This window comes from Rhinatrema bivittatum, chromosome 6, assembly GCF_901001135.1.
Source record: "Rhinatrema bivittatum chromosome 6, aRhiBiv1.1, whole genome shotgun sequence".
Taxonomy (NCBI): Eukaryota; Metazoa; Chordata; class Amphibia; order Gymnophiona; family Rhinatrematidae; genus Rhinatrema; species Rhinatrema bivittatum.
Genome location: NC_042620.1, coordinates 255,723,339 through 255,743,276, shown reverse-complemented (window position 1 = coordinate 255,743,276; position 19,938 = coordinate 255,723,339). Strand labels below are relative to the sequence as shown.

General features: G+C 43.3%; 2 protein-coding genes across 5 annotated transcripts in view; one reads left to right on the top strand and one right to left on the bottom strand.

Moving 5' to 3' along the window:
* Nucleotides 1–386: 386 nt before the first annotated feature.
* The window catches only part of LOC115094135 (microfibril-associated glycoprotein 4-like), a 94,213-nt gene continuing 74,661 nt past the window's right edge, over nt 387–19,938 (bottom strand). The window contains exons 1-6 of one of the 3 annotated variants that reach the window (XM_029606874.1): nt 19,692–19,810; nt 15,613–15,706; nt 11,668–11,810; nt 11,309–11,405; nt 10,712–10,894; nt 387–1,205 (exon numbers count right to left, since the gene is read on the bottom strand). In XM_029606874.1, coding sequence (XP_029462734.1) covers nt 895–1,205; nt 10,712–10,894; nt 11,309–11,405; nt 11,668–11,810; nt 15,613–15,706; nt 19,692–19,697 — 834 coding nt within the window. In that variant the 5' untranslated portion in view covers nt 19,698–19,810 and the 3' untranslated portion in view covers nt 387–894. Of the gene's footprint in view, nt 1,206–10,711; nt 10,895–11,308; nt 11,406–11,667; nt 11,811–15,612; nt 15,707–16,469; nt 16,556–19,691; nt 19,811–19,938 lie in introns of those variants that run through there. The other 2 variants (XM_029606877.1, XM_029606875.1) reach the window with 2 other exon arrangements.
* Nucleotides 3,662–19,938, top strand: part of RNF112 (ring finger protein 112) — a 131,958-nt gene continuing 115,681 nt past the window's right edge. Inside the window, exon 1 of one of the 2 annotated variants that reach the window (XM_029606868.1) lies at nt 3,662–3,682. The gene's annotated coding sequence lies outside the window, so the exon portion shown is untranslated. Of the gene's footprint in view, nt 3,683–12,151; nt 12,282–19,938 lie in introns of those variants that run through there. The other variant, XM_029606866.1, reaches the window with a different exon arrangement.

Below are 19,938 nucleotides of genomic sequence, written 5' to 3'. Positions count from 1 at the left end.
TTGATACTTGTGTTTTATGCCAGGCCCCGGTTCTGTCTCTTCCATCTATAGCTTTTTAATGTAACACTACTACTCTTAGAGCATAATACGTGGTGTTCTCTTGTAACCTAGTGGGTGGGGTAGGGCAGGTGATGAGTTTCTTATTTTGCTACACATCTATTTAATGTTTTGTTTTGGAGGTAAATCTAAATACGATTGTTTTCATTGCCCTTTATTATGTTTGCAATGCAAAAGAAACAAATGTATGCCAGACATTGTTGATTCTATTTCAATAAAAAGTTTAAACATATATATATATATATATATATAATCTACATACACATACACCCCTGTGGGTGGGGGTAGGGGGGAGTTAGATAAGGGATATGATTTGAAGAAAAAAAGAGACATCTTAAAGACTTTATTAACCTTGGATTAAAATTTATTAGCAAAGGAAAGAATGATGTTCTCAATTCAAATGTCATATTTGGTAACACTTCAAGATTAGTTCTATGTAGAAGAAATATTATATATATAGTATATATCTGTATAAGCAGTGGGAGCTGATTAGTGGCAATGTCAGGTACCTTTGTTAAAGGTCACAGGAGAAGTTAATTAGTTTTATGAAGAACACTTGGAAGTTGACTGATGAAGGCTGCATGGAAGGTTATTTGACTGGGCTAAAAGTCATGCATTAAGTGTGCCGTGAGGGAAGGCATCTAAAATTCGTCATGATAACAGCCTCCAGTCACCCTGCCAACCTGCTGCTGGAAACAATGCCATTTGAATGCCCTCCCCCTACGAAAAAAAATAAAAAATCTTACACTAGAAAAAAATAAGTGTAATGAGAGATTTGCAAAGTAGCTGCTTTATCTCTGTTCAGGATCATCATCCCAGATTTTTCTTAAAAGCAGGCTATATTTTATTTTTATGTTGATGACGCATTTTCAGGTGGTAGCTTCCTGGTTTCTCCCAGTCACTCTTTGAAGCAGCTTTAATCTTCATTTGAGTGAATTTCAAGGAGTGGTTGGTGCTGGTCCAGGAATGCCAGCTGAGGCCAGAGCCAAGGTAGCCTTCGTAGCAGCCATTCAGATTGGCATGGTAGCAGCCGTTGGCATGGTACCAGAAGCCCCCCTGGATGTATTCAGCGCAATTCTGATAATCACCATCCTGGTCTCTGTCGAAGGTAGAGAACCGCTGCCCGCTATGGTTAGACAAGGAATCACCTACAAGGGAGAGATGGAGAGGAATACTTTAGTGGTCAGTTGGTGTCTTCACCGCTCTCCCAATAATAAACAGCATTATTCTTACCGAGAGCAGTTTACCAAACGTTTTAATTGAGCCATAGTTCTTTACCTATGTAAAAACAGCGGAGAACTCCCTCACTGCTGTTTAAAAAATGGGTAGGGTTAGAATAGAGGGAGGGAAAGTACATACAGGGATTGCATTTTAAAATCACTGCACACGCTTATACATACATAACCCTTGTAAATTTGCGCCTGCTGCAAAGCAAGGGCAAATGTGTGCGCCGACAAAGGAGGCATGGTCCCCACCAGCCCAAATTTTCATAAGGAAACTCCACGGGAAATTAGCTTGCAGGCCCACTAGTAACAAGGCTCCCATTTACTTTAAAAATTGCCCTGCTACTGGGCAATCAGTGACAACGTGTTCTGCTTAGAGCAAACAGTCTTCAAGCTGCCACAGACAACAGCAGCCACAATGTGCCATGCCCTCAAAGAGAAGCGCAGGGACCTGAACAGCAATAGACGGGAAGTGCCGACACATTGCGGTAGAAGAGCTGCAGCGCACTGCTTCGCCACAAGGAAGAGTGGCACAAGAAATACTGGCAGGCCAGAGAAATAGGCCATGGACTGAGATGTCTGTCTGACAGAGGTGTCTTAGATATGCCGGGATACAGGGACTACTGCAACTGTGGATACCTGGTGTTCTGTCTACACAGCCTATCTCATATGTTTTTCTCTTGTTCTGCTGCCACCCTGTGTCCTGTGGTTGTATTGTTTAACTTAGTTTCACCGTATCACAAATGATGGTACAACTGGTATTTTCTTTTGTATAAACTTATTCAAGCTGTCCAGCTTCAGGAAAAATATATAAACTTTGTAGGACCACTACTCATCGGAGTGAAGGTAATCAACCAGACTCTCTTTATGGTCTCAGGTCCATTTTACTTTATATATATTTTTTAATAATTTTTTATCATCTCTGTTTTCTCCAAAACTGATGAAAGCTCCTAGCTGATGAAAGCTCCAAAATTCAATTTAATTCATACAGTCACAATATGATAACAATAGTGTCACTTTTTCCAATATAGACTCAAAATAATTCTGCAGTGAAACTCATCTGCACATCCCGACACGATCGCGTTTCGGACCCCCACCGCCGGGGTCCTGCTTCAGGGGAATAGTCCTTTATGCTTGTTCCGTGACATCCAACGGGCATTCATCAGAAAAACATTCGTAGTCGCCAACAGCTGTTTTAATCCAATAGTGAAGTCGCGGTCCAAATTTAGACTCGCCTAAAGGCGAGTCTAAATTTGTGTGATTGATAACTTAGTTTCACGACAGGGCATGTGACCTTTGATCTAATAGGTCATTAGAGCTGCACTGTGATTGATTTGAACCTGGTGAGTGCACATTTCCTGGTTTGCATTCCTTACTCAGAGCGTTTCCCTTCTTACAGTTGGTCCCTTAGTCCCACAGCATCCTGGAATATTTGTTCCTTGGATAAACACAAACAATAGATGCCTGAGGGCCATGTCTTTTTCAGCCTGGAAAGACGTTTTAAGTTTAAAGATCAGGCATCTATTGTTTGTGTTTATCCTTGCGGCTATCATAGATCGCCTACCTCTTTGTTTTCTTGGACCATATTTGTTCCTTGGGCAGGGAATTTTGTTATGTGTGACACGGGTGCCACTAAATGAGCACTGGTCCTATGTATTTTTTTTTTCGGGGGGGGGGGGGGGGAGGCTACATGTTTACATACATTTATTTTGGCCAGTGTTAGAAGTTTAAAAGTGCAAAACCGAAGGGGTATCGATTGGGAAGGTTGTGGTCTGGGCAAGCCTTGGCAAAGAATGTTGGTGGGAGGACAGTTTGGGGTAGTCCTTCCTCTAAGGGGATGTTCAGAGTGTTATTTTAGTGAAGGTTAAAAGGTTATCCTGTTTCCTGAACTGGGAAGACTCCAGGTAGTGTTCTAAGATGGCCCAGTGGAGGTGTGCGCTGTGCGAGAGTGGCAAGCATGAAGTTGGACCAAGGAATGAAGTTTTGTGTCTGCTATAAATCTGTGTGGGTGTGGCCTGTGAGGGTGAGGCCTGTGAGTGTCTGGAGGGTCCAGGCCACAAGAGAGAAAGGAGAACAATTAGTGCTTCACTCAGAAGTACTGCTAGAAGTGTGTAGGTGGGTTACCAGTGTGAAAGATCATCTGAGAGTACCTTTCTTTTCTCTTGGATTTACAGAAGTGCTGCAGAAGTCAAGGACTACTAGAGGAGGGAGAAGAGGTTTTGAACTTGGAGATTTTTCTGAGATAGTGTGTTGGGGGAGGGGGGGGGCCTAGGGGAGAGGCTTTGGCTGCCTATTTCTTCACAGAGCTTGAGACTAGCACTATACTCCAAAGGACTGCAGAGTGCACTGCCTCAGGAGCTGCTGAAGGGGGACGTGTCTGAAATCCTAACAGCCTTTAAAGAGTGAGTGACAATTTTAAACTTCTGTATCAGAAACAGATAACTATCCAAGACTCCTTTTGGGTCCTCAAGTGAGGGAGAAAGAGACCAAGAGGTAAAAGGAGTGAGGAATGTGGAGTGGATTTTTAGTGGAGACTCCTGTGGGAAAAAAATGAGCCAAATCAGAATTTGTGTAAAGATGAACCAGGCCTTGCATGCATTGGGAGTAACCTCTACAAAAAAATCTGATCTCAGGGGAGGTGAACCATGGTTTCTAAAGACTCGGGGAGTAACCTACAGCCAAAGAATAACTTTGGAAAAAGTGAGAGCTTGGGGACTGATTTTTGTGATTTGAACATAATGGCAAGTGATGCGATTATGATTCTGGACTGAGGACTAACAGCAAATCTGTTTTGGCTATCCATTTTTATTGTTATAATAAAGTTATTTATTTTGGTAGCACAAGAAACTTGTGAACATTGGAATTTTTGGGGGTGTGTCTTCAGCCAGTTTGGCCTTACAGGATGTCCTGTCCCCAGCCTGCCCCCTGAGGGACAGTATAACCCACCCTGGGTGAGTACACCCAATGCTCCCCAGGGCTGGGAAAGTGGCCCCTTGGCACAGGAGCTACATAAGTTTGAAAAAAATACTTCGGCCGAGCTTGCAGCACCCTCTGTTTCTTATGTGCCTCAGAAACCCAGAAGGCGGCGCTACTTTTATTTTACCACACACATTGAATTGAAATTTAACTAAAGTATTCCAGAGGAAATACATTACAGCTATGAAGATTCCAGTGAATCTGTGCAACTACTTTTGATTCCATTTCATTGCAGTAACTGCTACATTTATTCATTGTTCTAATAAATATTTTGGAAGTTAAGAAGTGAATCTGTCTGAATATCTAAAGTTGGATCAAAGGTTATCTGGCTGTCTAGCAACACAAGAGGGAAAGGCTGTGCTGGAAGGGCAGCACACCTGGCTCTCTCAGACATATCAGTTGAGAAGTTGTAATTAGTCCAGAATGGCGCAACAGGAGTGATTATAGGTGTGGCCCTTGTGTGCAGAGTGTATCATGGTGAGAATGTGTTTGGCTAAAGGGATGATGGAAGGGGAGAGGTTCCAGAAAGTGTGAGGGTCATCTAATGGTCAGAGGGAGTGCATGGTCACACTTGGACTGACAGACTGGTTCAGCTCCTAAGGGCTGGGTTTTGGAAAGGGTATTTTGCCCTGCTTAGAGCAAGGGCGGGGGCTCCCTCAGAGTCACCGAGCCAAGAGAAGGCAGCAGCTGGGACCCTCTCCTGGGGTGCCAGGAGCAAGAGGAGAGAGTCGGCAGAGACACTCCAATAGTGTCTCAGGAACCAACAAGAGAGAGAGCAATTTTAGATCTAATTCTCATGGAGCACAGGATTTGGTGAGACAGATAACGGTGGTGGGGCTGCTTGGCATTAGTGATCATAATATGATCAAATTTGAATTAATGACTGGAAGGGGGGACAGTAAGTAAATCCATGGCTCTAGTGCTAAACTTTCAAAAGGGAAACTTTGATAAAATGAGAAAATAGTTAGAAAAAAACTGAAAGGAGCAGCTACAAAGGTAAAAAGTGTGCAAGAGGCATGGTCATTGTTAAAAAATACCATGCTAGAAGCACAGTCCAGATGTATTCCACACATTAAAAAAGGTGGAAGGAAGGCAAAACGATTACAGGCATGGTTAAAAGGGGAGGTGAAAGAGGCTATTTTATCCAAAAGATTTTCACTCAAAAATTGGAAGAAGGATCCAACAGAAGAAAATAGGATAAAACATAAACATTGGCAAGTTAAATGTAAGACATTGATAAGACAGGCTAAGAAAGAATTTGAAAAGAAGTTGGCCGTAGAGGCAAAAACTCACAGTAAAAACATTTTTAAATATATCCAAAGCAGAAAGCCTGCGAGGGAGTCAGTTGGACCATTAGGTGATTGAGGGGTTAAAGGGGCACTTAGAGAAGATATGGCCATTGTGGAAAGATTAAACGATTTCTTTGCTTCGGTGTTTACTGAAGAGGATATTGAAGATGTGGTAGGCCTGATTGACAAACTGAAGAGTCCTCTGGGGTCGTGCCGAGGCCTAAGGACACACTATCCCCACAAGTTGGGACCGCTCTCCCAGCGCTCCCTAACAAATCTGCTTCACTTTATTGAAGAGGTTAATAAACATGTAGATAAAGGTGAACCAGTAGATGTAGTGTATTTGGATTTTCAGAAGGCATTTGACAAAGTTCCTCATGAGAGGCTTCTAGGAAAAGTAAAAAGTCATGGGATAGGTAGCGATGTCCTTTTATGGATTACAAACTGGTTAAAAGACAGGAAACAGAGTATAGTATTAAATGGATAATTTTCTCAGTGGAGGGGGGTGGGCAGTGCAGTGCCTCAGGGATCTGTATTGGGACCCGTGATTTTCAATATATTTATAAATGATCTGGAAAGGAATACGATGAGTGAGATAATCAAATCTGCAGATGATACAAAATTATTCAGAGTAGTTAAATCACAAGCGGATTGTGATAAATTGCAGAAGGACCTCGTGAGACTGGAAAATTGGGCATCCAAATGGCAGATGAAATTTAATGTGGATAAGTGCAAAGGTACAAAGAGAAAAATAATCCATGCTATAGTTACACAATGTTAGGTTCCATATTAGGAGCTACCACCCAGGAAAGTGATCTAGGTGTCATAGTGTATAATACATTGAAATCATCAGTTCAGTGTGCTGCAGCAGTCAACAAAGCAAACAGAATGTTAGAAATTATGAGAAAGGGAATGTGAATAAAATGGAACATTTCATAATGCCTCTGTATCGCTCCATGGTGAGACTGCACCTTGAATACTGTGTACAATTCTGGTCGCTGCATCTCAAAAAAGATATAGTTGTGCTAGAGAAGGTACAGAGTAGGGTGACCAAAATGATAAAGGGGATGGAACAGCTCCCCTATGAGGAAAGGCAGAAGAGGTTAGGTCTGTTCAGCTTGGAGGAGAGACAGCTGAGGGGGGCTATGATAGAGGTGTTTAAAATCATGAGAGGTCTAGAACGGGTAAATGTGAATCGGTTATTTACTCTTTCGGATAATAGAAGGACTAAGGGGCACTCTATGAAGTTAGCATGTGGCACATTTAAAACTAATCGGAGAAAATTCTTTTTCACTCAATGCACAATTAAACTCTGAAATTTGTTGCCAGGGGATGTGGTTAGTGCAGTTAGTGTAGCTGGGTTTGAAAAGGCTTGGATAAGTTCTTGGAGGAGTAGTCCATTACCTGCTATTAATCAAGTTGACTTAGAAAATAACTACTGCTATTACTAGCATCTGTAGCATGGGATATACTTAGTTTTTGGGTACTTGCCAGGTACTTGTAGCCTGGATTGGCCACTGTTGGAAACAGGATGCTGGGCTTGATGGACCCTTGGTCTGACCCAATATGTCAATTTCTTATGTTCTTATGTTTTATATATTTAAAGCAAGCGCTTAAATCTACTTTTGAGGCCTGCTGCTACTGAGCTGAGCTTAATTAAATCCAGAAAGTGTGCCCTCTCTTGGATGGCCTTCTGTTATGGAGCATCAGAATTCGCATTGAATTGGATTACTTACTGTATCTTTTCAGCTCCCACTACAAACATGGCTCTCGAGCCTAGTTATTTAACTGTTACATTTTGCATGGCATTAATAAATTATTTTAGTATGATTGTGTAACAAATTGGCACGAGCTGACAAACTGACTGATTTTCTTACAATACAGTTAGGCATTTTTTGTTGACCCGTCAAGTCATTCTTACTTAATTTGTTTTCTTGATTTCATTTCACGAACTGATCTTCTGCACCGCTATAAGGCTTTAGCTGATTTATCAGACAAGTGATTTGACTGTGCTATTTTGTTTTAATTGGCCTGGTGCCTGTATGATATACATTTAATGTACATTTAAAGTTAACATTGCAATGTATTGCACTGTAATCGCGAGTGTTTTAGAAGTGCGGTCTATAAAAATAAATTGACATTGACGTTGGCAGTAGCTCAGTGCACTCTGCTTATAGGGAGTACATTTTCAAAGCCACATGTGTCCGTAAAACACAGGGTTATGCTGAGCATGCATGGCTTGTTATAAAATTGCCTGGGGTTTGTGAGCGTAAAAGTTAAGTACATTACCCGATGTCACGCTTACTTTTACACAAACAAAAAAAAAAGAGGTTTTCTGGGGAGACGGATTTTGTATTTATGTACATGTGGGGGAGTTCATGCACATACCGTAGTTAGGGATAATTTTTAAAGTGAACTTTGAAAACTGGTGTACCAAATGCATTTAGCTGCCGCATAAGTTATCTGAGGTTTGTCACAATTACCTTCTCTAGGGACAATTAGGAGCAGCGCATTCTATGTATAACAGACAGCCCATGAGACAGCGTCCTGCTGATAATATTCAGTTGCTGCTGCAGCACTTTGCTTGTAAAGGCCCAGTCAGTCACACTGCGCCAGCTAAAGGTCAGCGTGAGATAATCGTGAGCAAGGGCATGACAGAGCACACTCTGCTTGGAAGAGAAGTCTGGTGACACAGGGATCTGCTTTTGATGGAAAGGCAGTGACACAGCACTCTTTGCTCATAGCAGACCAGTCAGTGGCACATCACTTCACTTATAACGGACAGTTCATAAAAATGTACTGCTTATAAAGGACAACTGATGTCTTACAGCCCTCCAGTTATAACAGTTAGTTAATAAGCCAGCTCTCTCTGCTGATACCAGATAATCTGTCGAAGCAACACTCTGTTTATAAAGGACAGCCATTGACGCAGTCCTCTGATTATAAGAGACAGTAGAAGAACAGCGCTCCCTGTAATAACTAAAGTTAATGATTTTTTTGTTTAAACTAATAGAACCCAATAAAATATCTCTGACTTTGAAGATCAGGCCTAATGGTTTCCACTGAAAAACTATGATGTGGCCTGTGTAGGCCAATGAATGAAGGCCCTCCCCCTGTGGTGATTTATTAAAAGCTTTTCTTGAGCATTTTAGTTTATAAAAAATCGGCCAAAAGTAATTGCGCAAAGTAGACAACCCAGACATTAGCAAAGATAAATATTTAGAATGTATCTTGCAACTTTAATCGAAAAATCCTCTTAAAACTGTGCCATTAGACATGTGGTTTAGCAGGCAGATTAAAATGAGGAACTAGGATAACGGTCAAAGAATATTTTAACATTACTTTTATGTGCAGATGTGTAAATAGGCTAAAGTTGAAAGTAAGTGAGTATGCTTAGAATAAAAATAAAAGCACCGATATATGAAATATATTTCTTAAATAAAAAAAAGGGGAAATTAAACCGCTATTGATAAAAAGAAATGCTGTTTTGTAAGATAGAAATAAATCAGGTGTATGCTTGTTAGAACTCTGACAAGATCTCTCTTTGTCACTGTTTCTCTTGATGTGCGCACATCAGTAAAGGTAATTACTTACTGCAGAAAACTTTGGGGTAGATTTTAAAAAAGAGCGCGATCGCATACTTTTGTTCACGCAGCAGGCTGAATTTGCTGGATAAATTATTCAGTTAGCCAGCTGATTTATCCCGCCAACGCTGGTCAAGGCAAAGGGTTGTACTAAAGTTAGCTGGTTATACATAACCGGCTGCACCGCTGAATATACAGCACTAATAAGCCAGTTATGCATAACCAGCTAACGAGCAGAGCCACGTGGGGGCTGAATATGGACCTCAGAGTTTCTGCACGGAGTGGCACTTTACTTAAGAACATAAGAAAATGCCTTACTGGGTCAGACCAAGGGTCCATCAAGCCCAGCATCCTGTTTCCAACAGTGGCCAATCCAGGCCATAAGAACCTGGCAAGTACCCAAAAACTAAGTCTATTCCATGTTAAGTTGCTTCCCTAAGCAACTTGCTGGGCAGACTGCTTGGACTCTTTTGGTCTTTATCGGCCGTGCTTAACTATGTTACTGTGTTGTGAGTGTGGAGCTGCCAGTCTGCACTGTTTCCTAGCTGATAAACCATTTAGTGCTGAGTGGAACAAGCAAGCAATAGGAGGAAGGACGCGGCAATGCTATTGCACCATCTTCTCCTCTGGAGCCTGGGGGCCTGTGGCACTGCCACGTCCTTCTTGGTCCTGCCTGCCAGCCCAGCAGTTACCAGACAGAGAATGGGGGCAGTTTGTTAACTCCATGCTTGGACCCCCTGTGGGCCAAATCAAGAGGGGCGGGGCCTCACTTTTTGCCCCCCCACAGGCCCCATGGGGGAAGGGGTGCAGCTTTGCTCTGTGCTGGGGCAGCAGATGTGGCTGGGCTTTTGGGGAATCTGAATGTTAGAGATGTTACAGGTTATGTAAATATAAATTAACCAGAAAAGATGCCCAGCACTAGTGAGAATACCGATAAAACCAGATTTTAGTATCCTCAAAGAACTTCTAATTAGCTGGAAAACAAACACCTACATTTACAATTATAAACACCTAAAATCAGAAGCCCTACTCAAGGACAGATTTCGCTGGTTGCTGCCCCTAGGCACTGAGTCAGTGCTGATGCCACACTGATAACACATACACACCCCCTTTTCCCAGCCAAACTCTAAGACATGCGTAGCGCCCCAGACCTCAGCTCCAGTGGCTACCTTCAAGGTGCAGCAAGCACGGGGACAAAACGTACACTCGGAGGCTCTGCCCCTCTGGGCTTCTGAATGGAGGGCCAGGGCCACTGAGCCACAGCCTTAGTTCCCTCACTGGAGCCAAGGCCTGGGGGAAGAGGAGCGACAGTAGCCGTGGCAAGGGCACCTGCCAAGATCTGGGGCAGGAATGTAGGGCGGTAGGGGGCAGGAAATTTGCTTCTCCCTCCAATTTTGCCATCCCAGGCACAGGTCTAGTAGGCCTGAATGTAAATCCAGGCCTGGCCCTACTTATAACGATCAACGATGGAGCATCGTATAATGAGCCACTCCTGATGCAGTCCTTTGCTTATCATGAACAGTAGGAAACATAAGTGCTCTCTGCTTATAACCGATAGTCAGTGACACTGCGCTTCCCTTACCTGCTCCTCCATCCCTGAAGCCAGAGACATGCAATGTGTAGCCATCACTTTCACCATGAAGAGCATAGGGGGAGAGAGAGAACACCGCATACTCTGCGTACACCCTCTGATTGTCGAACCCCTCCAGGTCCACTCGTAACTTGTAATCCCTTTGCAGTGTCATCAGCCAAATATTCTCTAGACCTGGAAAATAATTCCAATTTTAGATTTTGTTCACCAACTAATTTAACCTCATCCCAGGTTTTTAAAACTCTTGCCTCAAAGTTCTGTGGGATTTTTTTTTATCTCCCTCTGATGGTACAAATCTCTGAGTTAACAGCCTAGTAGCAGAATGGATTCCAGAACGTTTTTTTTTTCTCCAGAAAAGGAGCTTCTAACCACGAACATGAAGCAGACACATAACCATTACAGATACAGCCTTCTGATTCCCTGACCTCATCAACCCCAGTCTCTCTCCCTGCTCAGTCAGTAGTTCCTGTTCCTCTGAGAGGCCAATAGTGCTCTTTGAGTCAGAAGTCATCTTGTTATTTAAAGAACATTTTAATCACCTCCTTTCCCCCATGCCCCAAAAGACTAAAGCAGGATTCTGAGCCTCACCCAACCAGTATTCTGTGTTCACATGGCCAAATCCATCCCTGTAATCTTTCCAGTCGCGGGAGAAATCAACGGACCCATTGGATCGCTTCTGGAATACCTGCAATGGAATGTGAGACAGTCAATTTATATTCAGAGGGGGTTATTTCTTATTTATTTTCCTAGATTTCATGGATTTTGCACATGAGATTCACATATTGATAAAAGTAAAATGATGAACTTGGGGAACTTCATAAAAAGCTGAATATAAATAAATAAATGTTATTTAATTTAATGCAACTTAGGAGAGGGAGAGAAAGGAAGGAAAGGTGTGGGAGAATATTGCATCGTGTAGGGAGAGAAAAATAAACGTTGTCACTTACCGTCCATCCTTCGCTGTTGCTTGTCATGTCACAGTAGACAGGAACAGGCAAGGTTGGACCCCTTGGATATATCACATAGACGCCAGAGGTTGTGCTCCCCCTCCTGAGGAAGTCCTCACAGTCTAGGGGAAGACCTGCATATTCTGAGCCATCAAAAGAGAAAAATGAGGAATTACCTTCTAAAGCTTCATCTCTGTATCATGGACACTAATTTTCCAATAAAGATGTCCCTCTGTTTCATCTCTATGTCCATTTCAGTCCATGCATATCAATAATCATATTTCTATGATGATTTTCCACCAGAGAGAATCCCGATACCTTGTGACAGAGTGACCCTGCTTTCCCCCTTTAAGCCCATGCGGGACCAAGAATGGGGCCTGGTTCACCTTAAATCCCACAGAGGGAGAGAGCTCTGTGGGTGGGACCCTGCTGGGGCAGGGAAGATCCTGAGGGAGTGACTAACCGAGGAGCATAAGAGGGCTAAGCCCAGCCGGTTTCTGGAGGTCCCTATGCCTCCAGGAGGAAGGCAACTCCTGTAAAGGGCTCTGTCCAAACCAGAAGGGAGGGAGTATACACTGACCTTAGAAGCAAGGCAGTCTACAGCTCCTGTATGTGTAAGTGAATACTGTTAAAGTAGGCAGTGCACTGTTAAAGTGTTATGTTTGCTAATAAAAGTTTTATCTGCATTTGAAAAGGCTGGAGCCAGTACAACTTTCTGCCTCCAGCCAGAGAAACACCGCTCACTTTCCCACATACCTCTTATAGTGTAATAGTTCAGATGCAGCCACTTCTAGTCTCTAGATCAAAGGTCCTCAAATCCAGTCCTGTTTTTCAGGATATCTCCAATAAATATGCTTGAGATAAATTTGCAGACACTGCTTCAGTTGTATACAGATCTATCTCATGCATATTCGTTGTGAAAATCCTAAAAACCAGACTGGTTTGCAGCTCTCGAGGACTGGATTTAGGGGCTCCTGATCTAGACTGCATAAGAGTTTTCAAAGCAAGTGATAGGAAAAGGAACAGTGCTGTTATAAATGCCCAGTTACAGATAGGTAGATTGAGACACCGGATGATAAACTGATTCTAATCCCAAATTTGCACCCAGCGTGTGAAACAGAACCAAGGGGTAGGGAGATAAAGTAACTTTTCCTAAGATTAAAACTTCTAAAGGAGTAGCTGTGTTAGTCTTTGGCAGAAAAAATGTCAAAGAAGCTGGTGGCACTTTATAGACTAACCAATTGACAGTTGCATCTGACTGAGTGGATTATTGTCCTCAAAAGCTCATGCCTCTCTCTGTAAATGGGTCAGTCTATAACAGGAGTGGTCAAATGGTGGTTTGGTGTCTCCTGAGAGCCAGAATCACATGCACTTTTTCATGTGCAAAATATACCTCTCACTCTCCTATTCCTAGTGACAGATTTAGGATTTTGCCTCTGGGTGTATGTGTGTGTGAGTGAGTGAGTGCATGTGGGCATTTGAAACTCAAAAGAGCGGGGAGCTGCTTAAAATCCTTTCTAATTTTAATTATTGGTTATTATTTAATGTGTCTGTTTTGAAATATTTTATGGGTGTTTGTAACATGTTTATGAGTTTTTTTTTACTATTTGATGTTGTTCTATTTGTTAATTGTGTTGAATTATTCTTTTTATTGGTATGGTTGCTGCTTTGGTCCTCTCACTGTGGAGTATACTTGCCACTGTAACCTCTTCCCCCCAACTCATAGTTTGCCCTCCCCTGAATTAGAAAGCTATTCCGTTTTCCCTGCTAAGTGAGTTCCATTTTACACAGGCAATTATACTTAAATTAGGAATGGCGCTCCTTTTGCATGGCTTACACAGGACTTGCAATTTCAACGCATAGCTGGTTAATTAGCCAGAACATTCCATCCTAAAAACTTAAAGTTCTGCCTAGCTGATTAAAAGGAATTGTATTCCTACACAGCTCATTAATTAAGGAGCGTTTTCCTTCTTTTCAGTCTCTGCATAGAGTTTACTTGAGGAGAATTTTACTTCTGTGCAGGTTACTATTTGTAAAGCACTCCCTGCTAATTAAAACCAATTTCACGCTGCTGCCCTTACATGCATTCCTTTAGAAGAGATCCAGCTAAGTAGTGCTGTCAGTATTAAGAAGAAAAAACAAAAAAGGTCCAAGGCCTAATAAATAAAGGGCTCTGTCAGGCTGTGCTTTACCCCCCCCCCCCCCAGCCCCCAAACATTAGTAGGGCCTTCTCCAGCACCCCGTCCCTAGTTTTAATTCAAAGTTTAAAATCCTTGCCTCCTGGACCTTTCCGTCCCCTTCCCCTGCAGTACCACCTCCCCCACCCCATCCCCGATACCTAAAAATATCCCGGCCGGAAGCAAGGGTTTTAACTCTCCTGCTCCCAGCTTTTGTCGGGCAGCGCTGGAAGCGTAAACTTAAGTTTACATTTCTAGCATTGGAAGCGTAAACTGAGCATAGTTAGCCAGCTAACTCGACCTCTTTCTTTTCTCTGGCTAAATTATAGCCGGATAACTACTTATCCGGCTATAATTTTGCCAGATAAGTGGCTGAATATGCCAAGTTTGTCATTTAGACGGATAACTTTTGAGTTATTCATCTAAATGGTTTTTGAATATGGACTTCTATGCGCTTAAGTTTATTCACACACTGGCTAATTTTAAAAGAAACGCGCGCACGTGTGCGGAGATACGCTGCAATTTGATATCGTGCGCGCATTTAAAATCTCTCTGCCATGTGCATGGGTGCATGTAATCTTAAGAGGCAGCTCAAGTAAATGTCCCACGCGTCTTTCCGCTAAGGCCTTGGCAGCTTTTACACGCATATGCAGGCAGATTTTAAAACATGCTCGCGTGAGGGCTAAACTAGTTTTGCCCTTTAGTCCAACAGTTTGTCCAGTTGATATTGAGGTCTTCAAGACCCCCTCTGCTTCTTCACCCTGTAAGCCCTCCACTTGACCCCCTAACCTTCACGCTGTGCTGAAAGTCCTAAAACCGGGGATCTCCAGACTTGCTCTTCATCAGGACCAGCAGTAAAGTTACGTGGATAACACGTGGACATCCGTTCATGGTCAGCTTTTTTAAAATTCAGAGTTACGCGCTTAAGCCTTGGCCCCGCCCCAGAACACCCATGCCCCGCCCCTTTTCTGCCCCCTTATTCTTGACGCGCGCATTGGGTAGGCACGCGTGGACTTCGTGGCTTCTTGAAATTGGCGTTGCGAGAGGCCTGCGTACGTGCGCATGTGGCCGGTTTTTTTGTGCGAGCAGCGCTTTTAAAATCTACCTCATATCGAGCAGGCAATTAAAAAGAAACCAAAACCCACTTCCGCGGGTAAAGCACTATTTTAACCACAGAAATGGCTTTGAACAGTACCCTCTGGGGGGATAATTTTATAACAGGCCATATAGTTTTGCGCGCTGTTATGCGTTCACCTTACAACAATTTTCAAAGCAGACTTACACGTGTGAGTTTGCTTTAAAAATTATCCCAACACATCTATGCCCACACAATTACTCCTGCTACTGAATGCGCATGGATTTAGCAAGAGAATGTGTACACACACTTTTTAAAATAAAAGATTCTGCACAGAATTTCCAACCCTGCCCTGGAATGCTGTGGGTAGAAGTGTGCACATACGGGTGGTGCAGTTTCCTAATCTAAAGGGCTATTTCTGCAGGTAAAGCCTTATGCAGGTAATTTTCTTTAAAAAAAATTGTTCTCATAGTAACTCCACTCTTTCAATATCCTGTCAGAGGTAGCAAAGAAAGCAAAATATCATTTCTGTTCCTTTTTTCTTCATTTGCAAAGCAATCAAGCCTCGTCTCTATCCAGATTATATTCCAGACCCAGGGCCTGAAAAATATCACTCTTTGGCCTGTACTCTCATTCACTGGAGGCGGTAAATTTCACCCTTTGGGACAGGTCACCCTCGGTAGGTCTGTTTACCTATGTTACTAGTAAAGACTTTTTTGCTCATCTTGTGGACCTGAGGAACCTCTGAAGAGCTGCAGGTCTGCCAGAGCAGCAGGAAGAGGAGAACCTGAGAGAGAAGAGAAGGAATTGGCATGAAATACCAGAGGGATGGAGGTTTTTCTCCTATCTTCTACTCCACATTCACTTGATTTTTCATACAATCCACCTCCAGACCCACCGCCACTGACAGACATTTTTAGGCCCAGACAGAACAGATATAAATAATGGGCTCCCTTTATATTTTCTTGAACTGAAAAATTGCAAAGGCTCCACTCCCTCCTCCACTCATGCCCTGCCCTCCCCCCCCCCCCCCACCCACCACCCTCAAACAGGGTTGTAATCATGACCCCTTACAGTTCACCCACCCCTCCCCACATCTCTATTCCATCCCTCTCCCTACCAGTTCATGCCTCTCCCATAGCAGCAGAGGAAACCTTCTCTTGCTATTAAAAGCAGGAGCAGTGATTGAATGAGCTCAGGACTGTTTGCAGGCTATGCTCACATTACCTGCAGTGTCTCGACTCCCCCTCCAACCCTCCTTTGTTACGAGTTTTCTAATCAGGCGGAAAGCCTGCAGGCGGAGGAGGTGAGCATTCGTGGGACTGTGTGCATGCATTGACTGCTTCCTCAGGAACAAATACGATCCAATAGGGAGGGGATGAGAGTGGATGTGTGGGATGAAAGAACTGTAATGGGCAGGGAAAGGGGGAGAGACAGGCATCCCAAGGTGGGGGTGGAGGGGGGAGACGGGAGACTGGCAGTTTGGGTGCCCGAGTTGACCAAGCTCCATGAATCACAAGGACTGGAAAAGCTACATGGACTATACCCACCTGTTAATGACCTTGACTAGAGCTTAAGCTCCCTCCCTCCCATTTCATCAAGGGACCTTATCCTTCTCTCTTTCCACCTATAAAATCCACTGATCCCTGCAGTACTCCCAGAGTGCAATTAGTCTATTTTTATATAGCGCTGACTGTGCGCAGCTCTGTCTGAGAGAGGATTATTCCTGGAGGTTTCATCACATGATTTAACACCTTGAAGGCTGCAGCTTCTGCTAACTCAGTTATGGAATGAGCACTTTTTCCTTAGGAGGAATTAAGCACCAGTGTATGCAAGTTTCACGATGTTCAGATGCAAAACATAAATCAAGGAACTTGGACAAATTATTGGTACTGTGAATCTTAGTTTTAACAGCGTGATGGGTTAATATATGTTTTTTTTTCTGCATGTTTAAATGGTATCTGAATATGATTTCATTTCACTCAGATCCTGCGGTGCTCCACTTTCAAAGTCATTTATCCAGGTGAACCGGCTTGGCTGAAAACTGGCCTCCTCTGCCCGGCTAAAAGTACACGTGGGCTTCCATAGCGCGCACGCGTTTAGCCAAGTTAAAAAGATGTGAGCTGGGGATATGTACAGGAAGCGTTCATTTGATTTTTCAATGGGATCTATGTGCAGTGTTTCACCACCTCCCCCCATTGGCAGATCAGCATCTTGTACGTGTACACTACTCTAGCTAATTATCATAAAGAAACTACACGGATAGTTTTCCTTTGACAATTAGCTACAAAGTAAGCATGCCCACTAAAAGGTTGAGTGTACTTTGCATTTATGGCGCCTATTGAAGGCTGCCCCCTAAATTCCAAAGAGAAAATATTATTACCAAATGCCTGGCACACTCCAAATGCTTTCATTAGATGATGTGCTCGTGTTGTCTTTTTCCCTGAACCTTGGTACTGCAAACAGTGGCATCAGAGCAGGGGGGTGGCCAGCTCTGGTTCTCGAGAGCCACAAACGGGCCAGGTTTTCAGGATATCCACAATGAATACCCATGAGGTAGATTTGCATGCTCTGCCTCCATATGTACTTTATGCATATTCATTGTGGATAACCTGAAAACCTGGCCTGTTTGTGGCTCTTGAGGACCAGAGTTGGTCACCCCTGCACTAGAGTAAAGCAGGGGTGTGCTATATTATTTTTTTTCATGCGTGCTAATAGGTGAATTTTTAAAGGTTTTATGCAAGTAAATATAACATACTATGGTTATGTTAGGATCCCCAGTCACGGGCGGCAGCGACTGGGACCCCTTACCTCCTTCGGCAGGCAACCAGGTCCAGCCTTCCTCTGTCGCCGCTCGCCGTGGCCGACACCAACTGCCACTACAGCGGCCTGCCTTCGCGGCTGTGCATGCGCCACCCTGACTTCCATGTTTGACTCCCTAGGCACGCATCTGCGCACTGTCGCTGCAGATTTAAAGGGGAAAGTTTCCCGCGGCCCATGAAGAGGACGTCAGGCCCTGCCTCTAGCACTTTGCCTCAACAACGGGTCCTGCTCTGTATTGAGTGCGAGTTCTGTGTTCCAGCTCCTGATTCCTGAACCAGCGTTCCTGCCTTGCTCCTTGATTCCTGATCCTAGCGTTCCTGCTCCTTGTCCCGCCAGATTGACCTCCTGGTTTTGATTCTGCCTGCCTGACTTAGCTTGACCTCCGCCTGCCTGACCTCTGCCTGGTAACCTGACTCTGCTTGACCTCCGCCTACCCTGACCTCCAGCCTGTTTCTCCGTCCACGCCTGTTCACTGCCCGTCCTGTCCCCTGGCCTGTTCCTGGTTCTGTCTGCCGCCTGCCTCGACTTCTGCCTGCCTGACGTTGCTTCAGCCTCTTCCTCTGGTTCCACCCCTTGAGAGACCCCCGCCTAAGTCCTGCTGGCCCCGGTACTCAAGGGCTCAACCTGCGGGGAATGAGGGCTTTTAAAGGTGAAGCTCCAGTTGGGTCTGCTCTGCCTGTTCCGCTTCCCAATGACGAGGACCAACAGGGGCCCTCTTCTGGTGGTACGGCCAACCTAGTCTCGGCTCAAGGTTCCACATCCCCAACAAGTAGCAATTCAGTGCACTAAACACAAGTAAAATCTATTGACAATTCAATGGCATATAATGTAGCTATTTTCAAAAGCCCACTTATATGCGTAACTTGTAAAACATAGTTTTAAGCATATAAATGACTTTGAAAATCAGGCCCTAATAGGTTTAGTGTGCACTAAAGTGATCTAGCGCGTATTATATCATATTAACATGCACTAAAACCATTTAGTGCATGCTGGAAACGAAATGACACAAATGAAAATTTGCAACTGCACACTCCTAGACTATAGTAGAAAAATTAAAAAATTAAAACAAATGTACAATAGGGACAAGATCATGACAATAAAAGTAGCCTATAATCGTATAATATCATAGCTTTATTAGAACACTACAAATACTAACTTGGTGTGTTAGATGAAATCATTGATTATTATATAGTTTGCTAATTATATTTTATTTTCAAAGTCTTAGCCTTTTTCTGTATATACCTTGAAGAGGACTTTGGTGCCTGAAACACATCTCATTTTTTTTTTCCAGAAGGATCAGATTTGATTTCCATATCTGTTTATTCTCACAGAAGTTATGGATTCAGTATTTATAATGTTCCAATAAAACGGTGATGCGATGATATACAGCTATATGTAATTTTATGCAAATGTGCCCCAAAATTGCCGCGGTATCTATTCCTGAAGTGCCAGAAAACTGGGGACTGTGACTATAATCTTCAGGAATATATGAAGCTAATGAGAAACCGATAAAATAAATTGGATTCACCATACAGGATTCTTGGGGGAAAAGTTCAGAATGCCCAAGATTTCTCTAGCATTGCACGCGGCAGCGGAGCTAGACCTTAAATTCCAGGATACTCCAGGACAATCCTGGAGGGTTGGCAATACTGACTGTGTATGCAGTGCTGGACAAAGTATAATTATTTTATCACTGACAGTATCTGCAGATCTCCACAAAGCATAAATATTTTATTTTTATGTAGGGCTCACAGCATATGGAGTGCTGTATGAGGGATATAATTATTGTCTCTTTATATAAAGCTAACAGTGTGTGCAGCACTGTCTAAAGTATAATTATTTTACTTTGTCATAGTGCTATCATGTGCCATACCTCGTAGAGCTTGCTATCTTAGCAGTAACTTGCAAACAACGTAATTAGCTAATATAATAAATCAAGTCCATATTACCTTCATGGTCCTGCAGTGTGGATCTTCTTCCCACTAAGGACTGAGAAGTCTTATTTATAGAGAAGTGATTGTGATAAGTTTTCATGCCAGGGTCAGCAAACAGCAAGGGGAAAACCAAGAAACTAATTTAGTGTGGTGCATGCAGGAAAAAACATATAAATTCCCGAAGTGACGTAGGTGATTGTGAAATTACATCCAGAAGCAATGTCTGAACCATATCAGGGAATCCCAGCTGGTGAGAGCACAG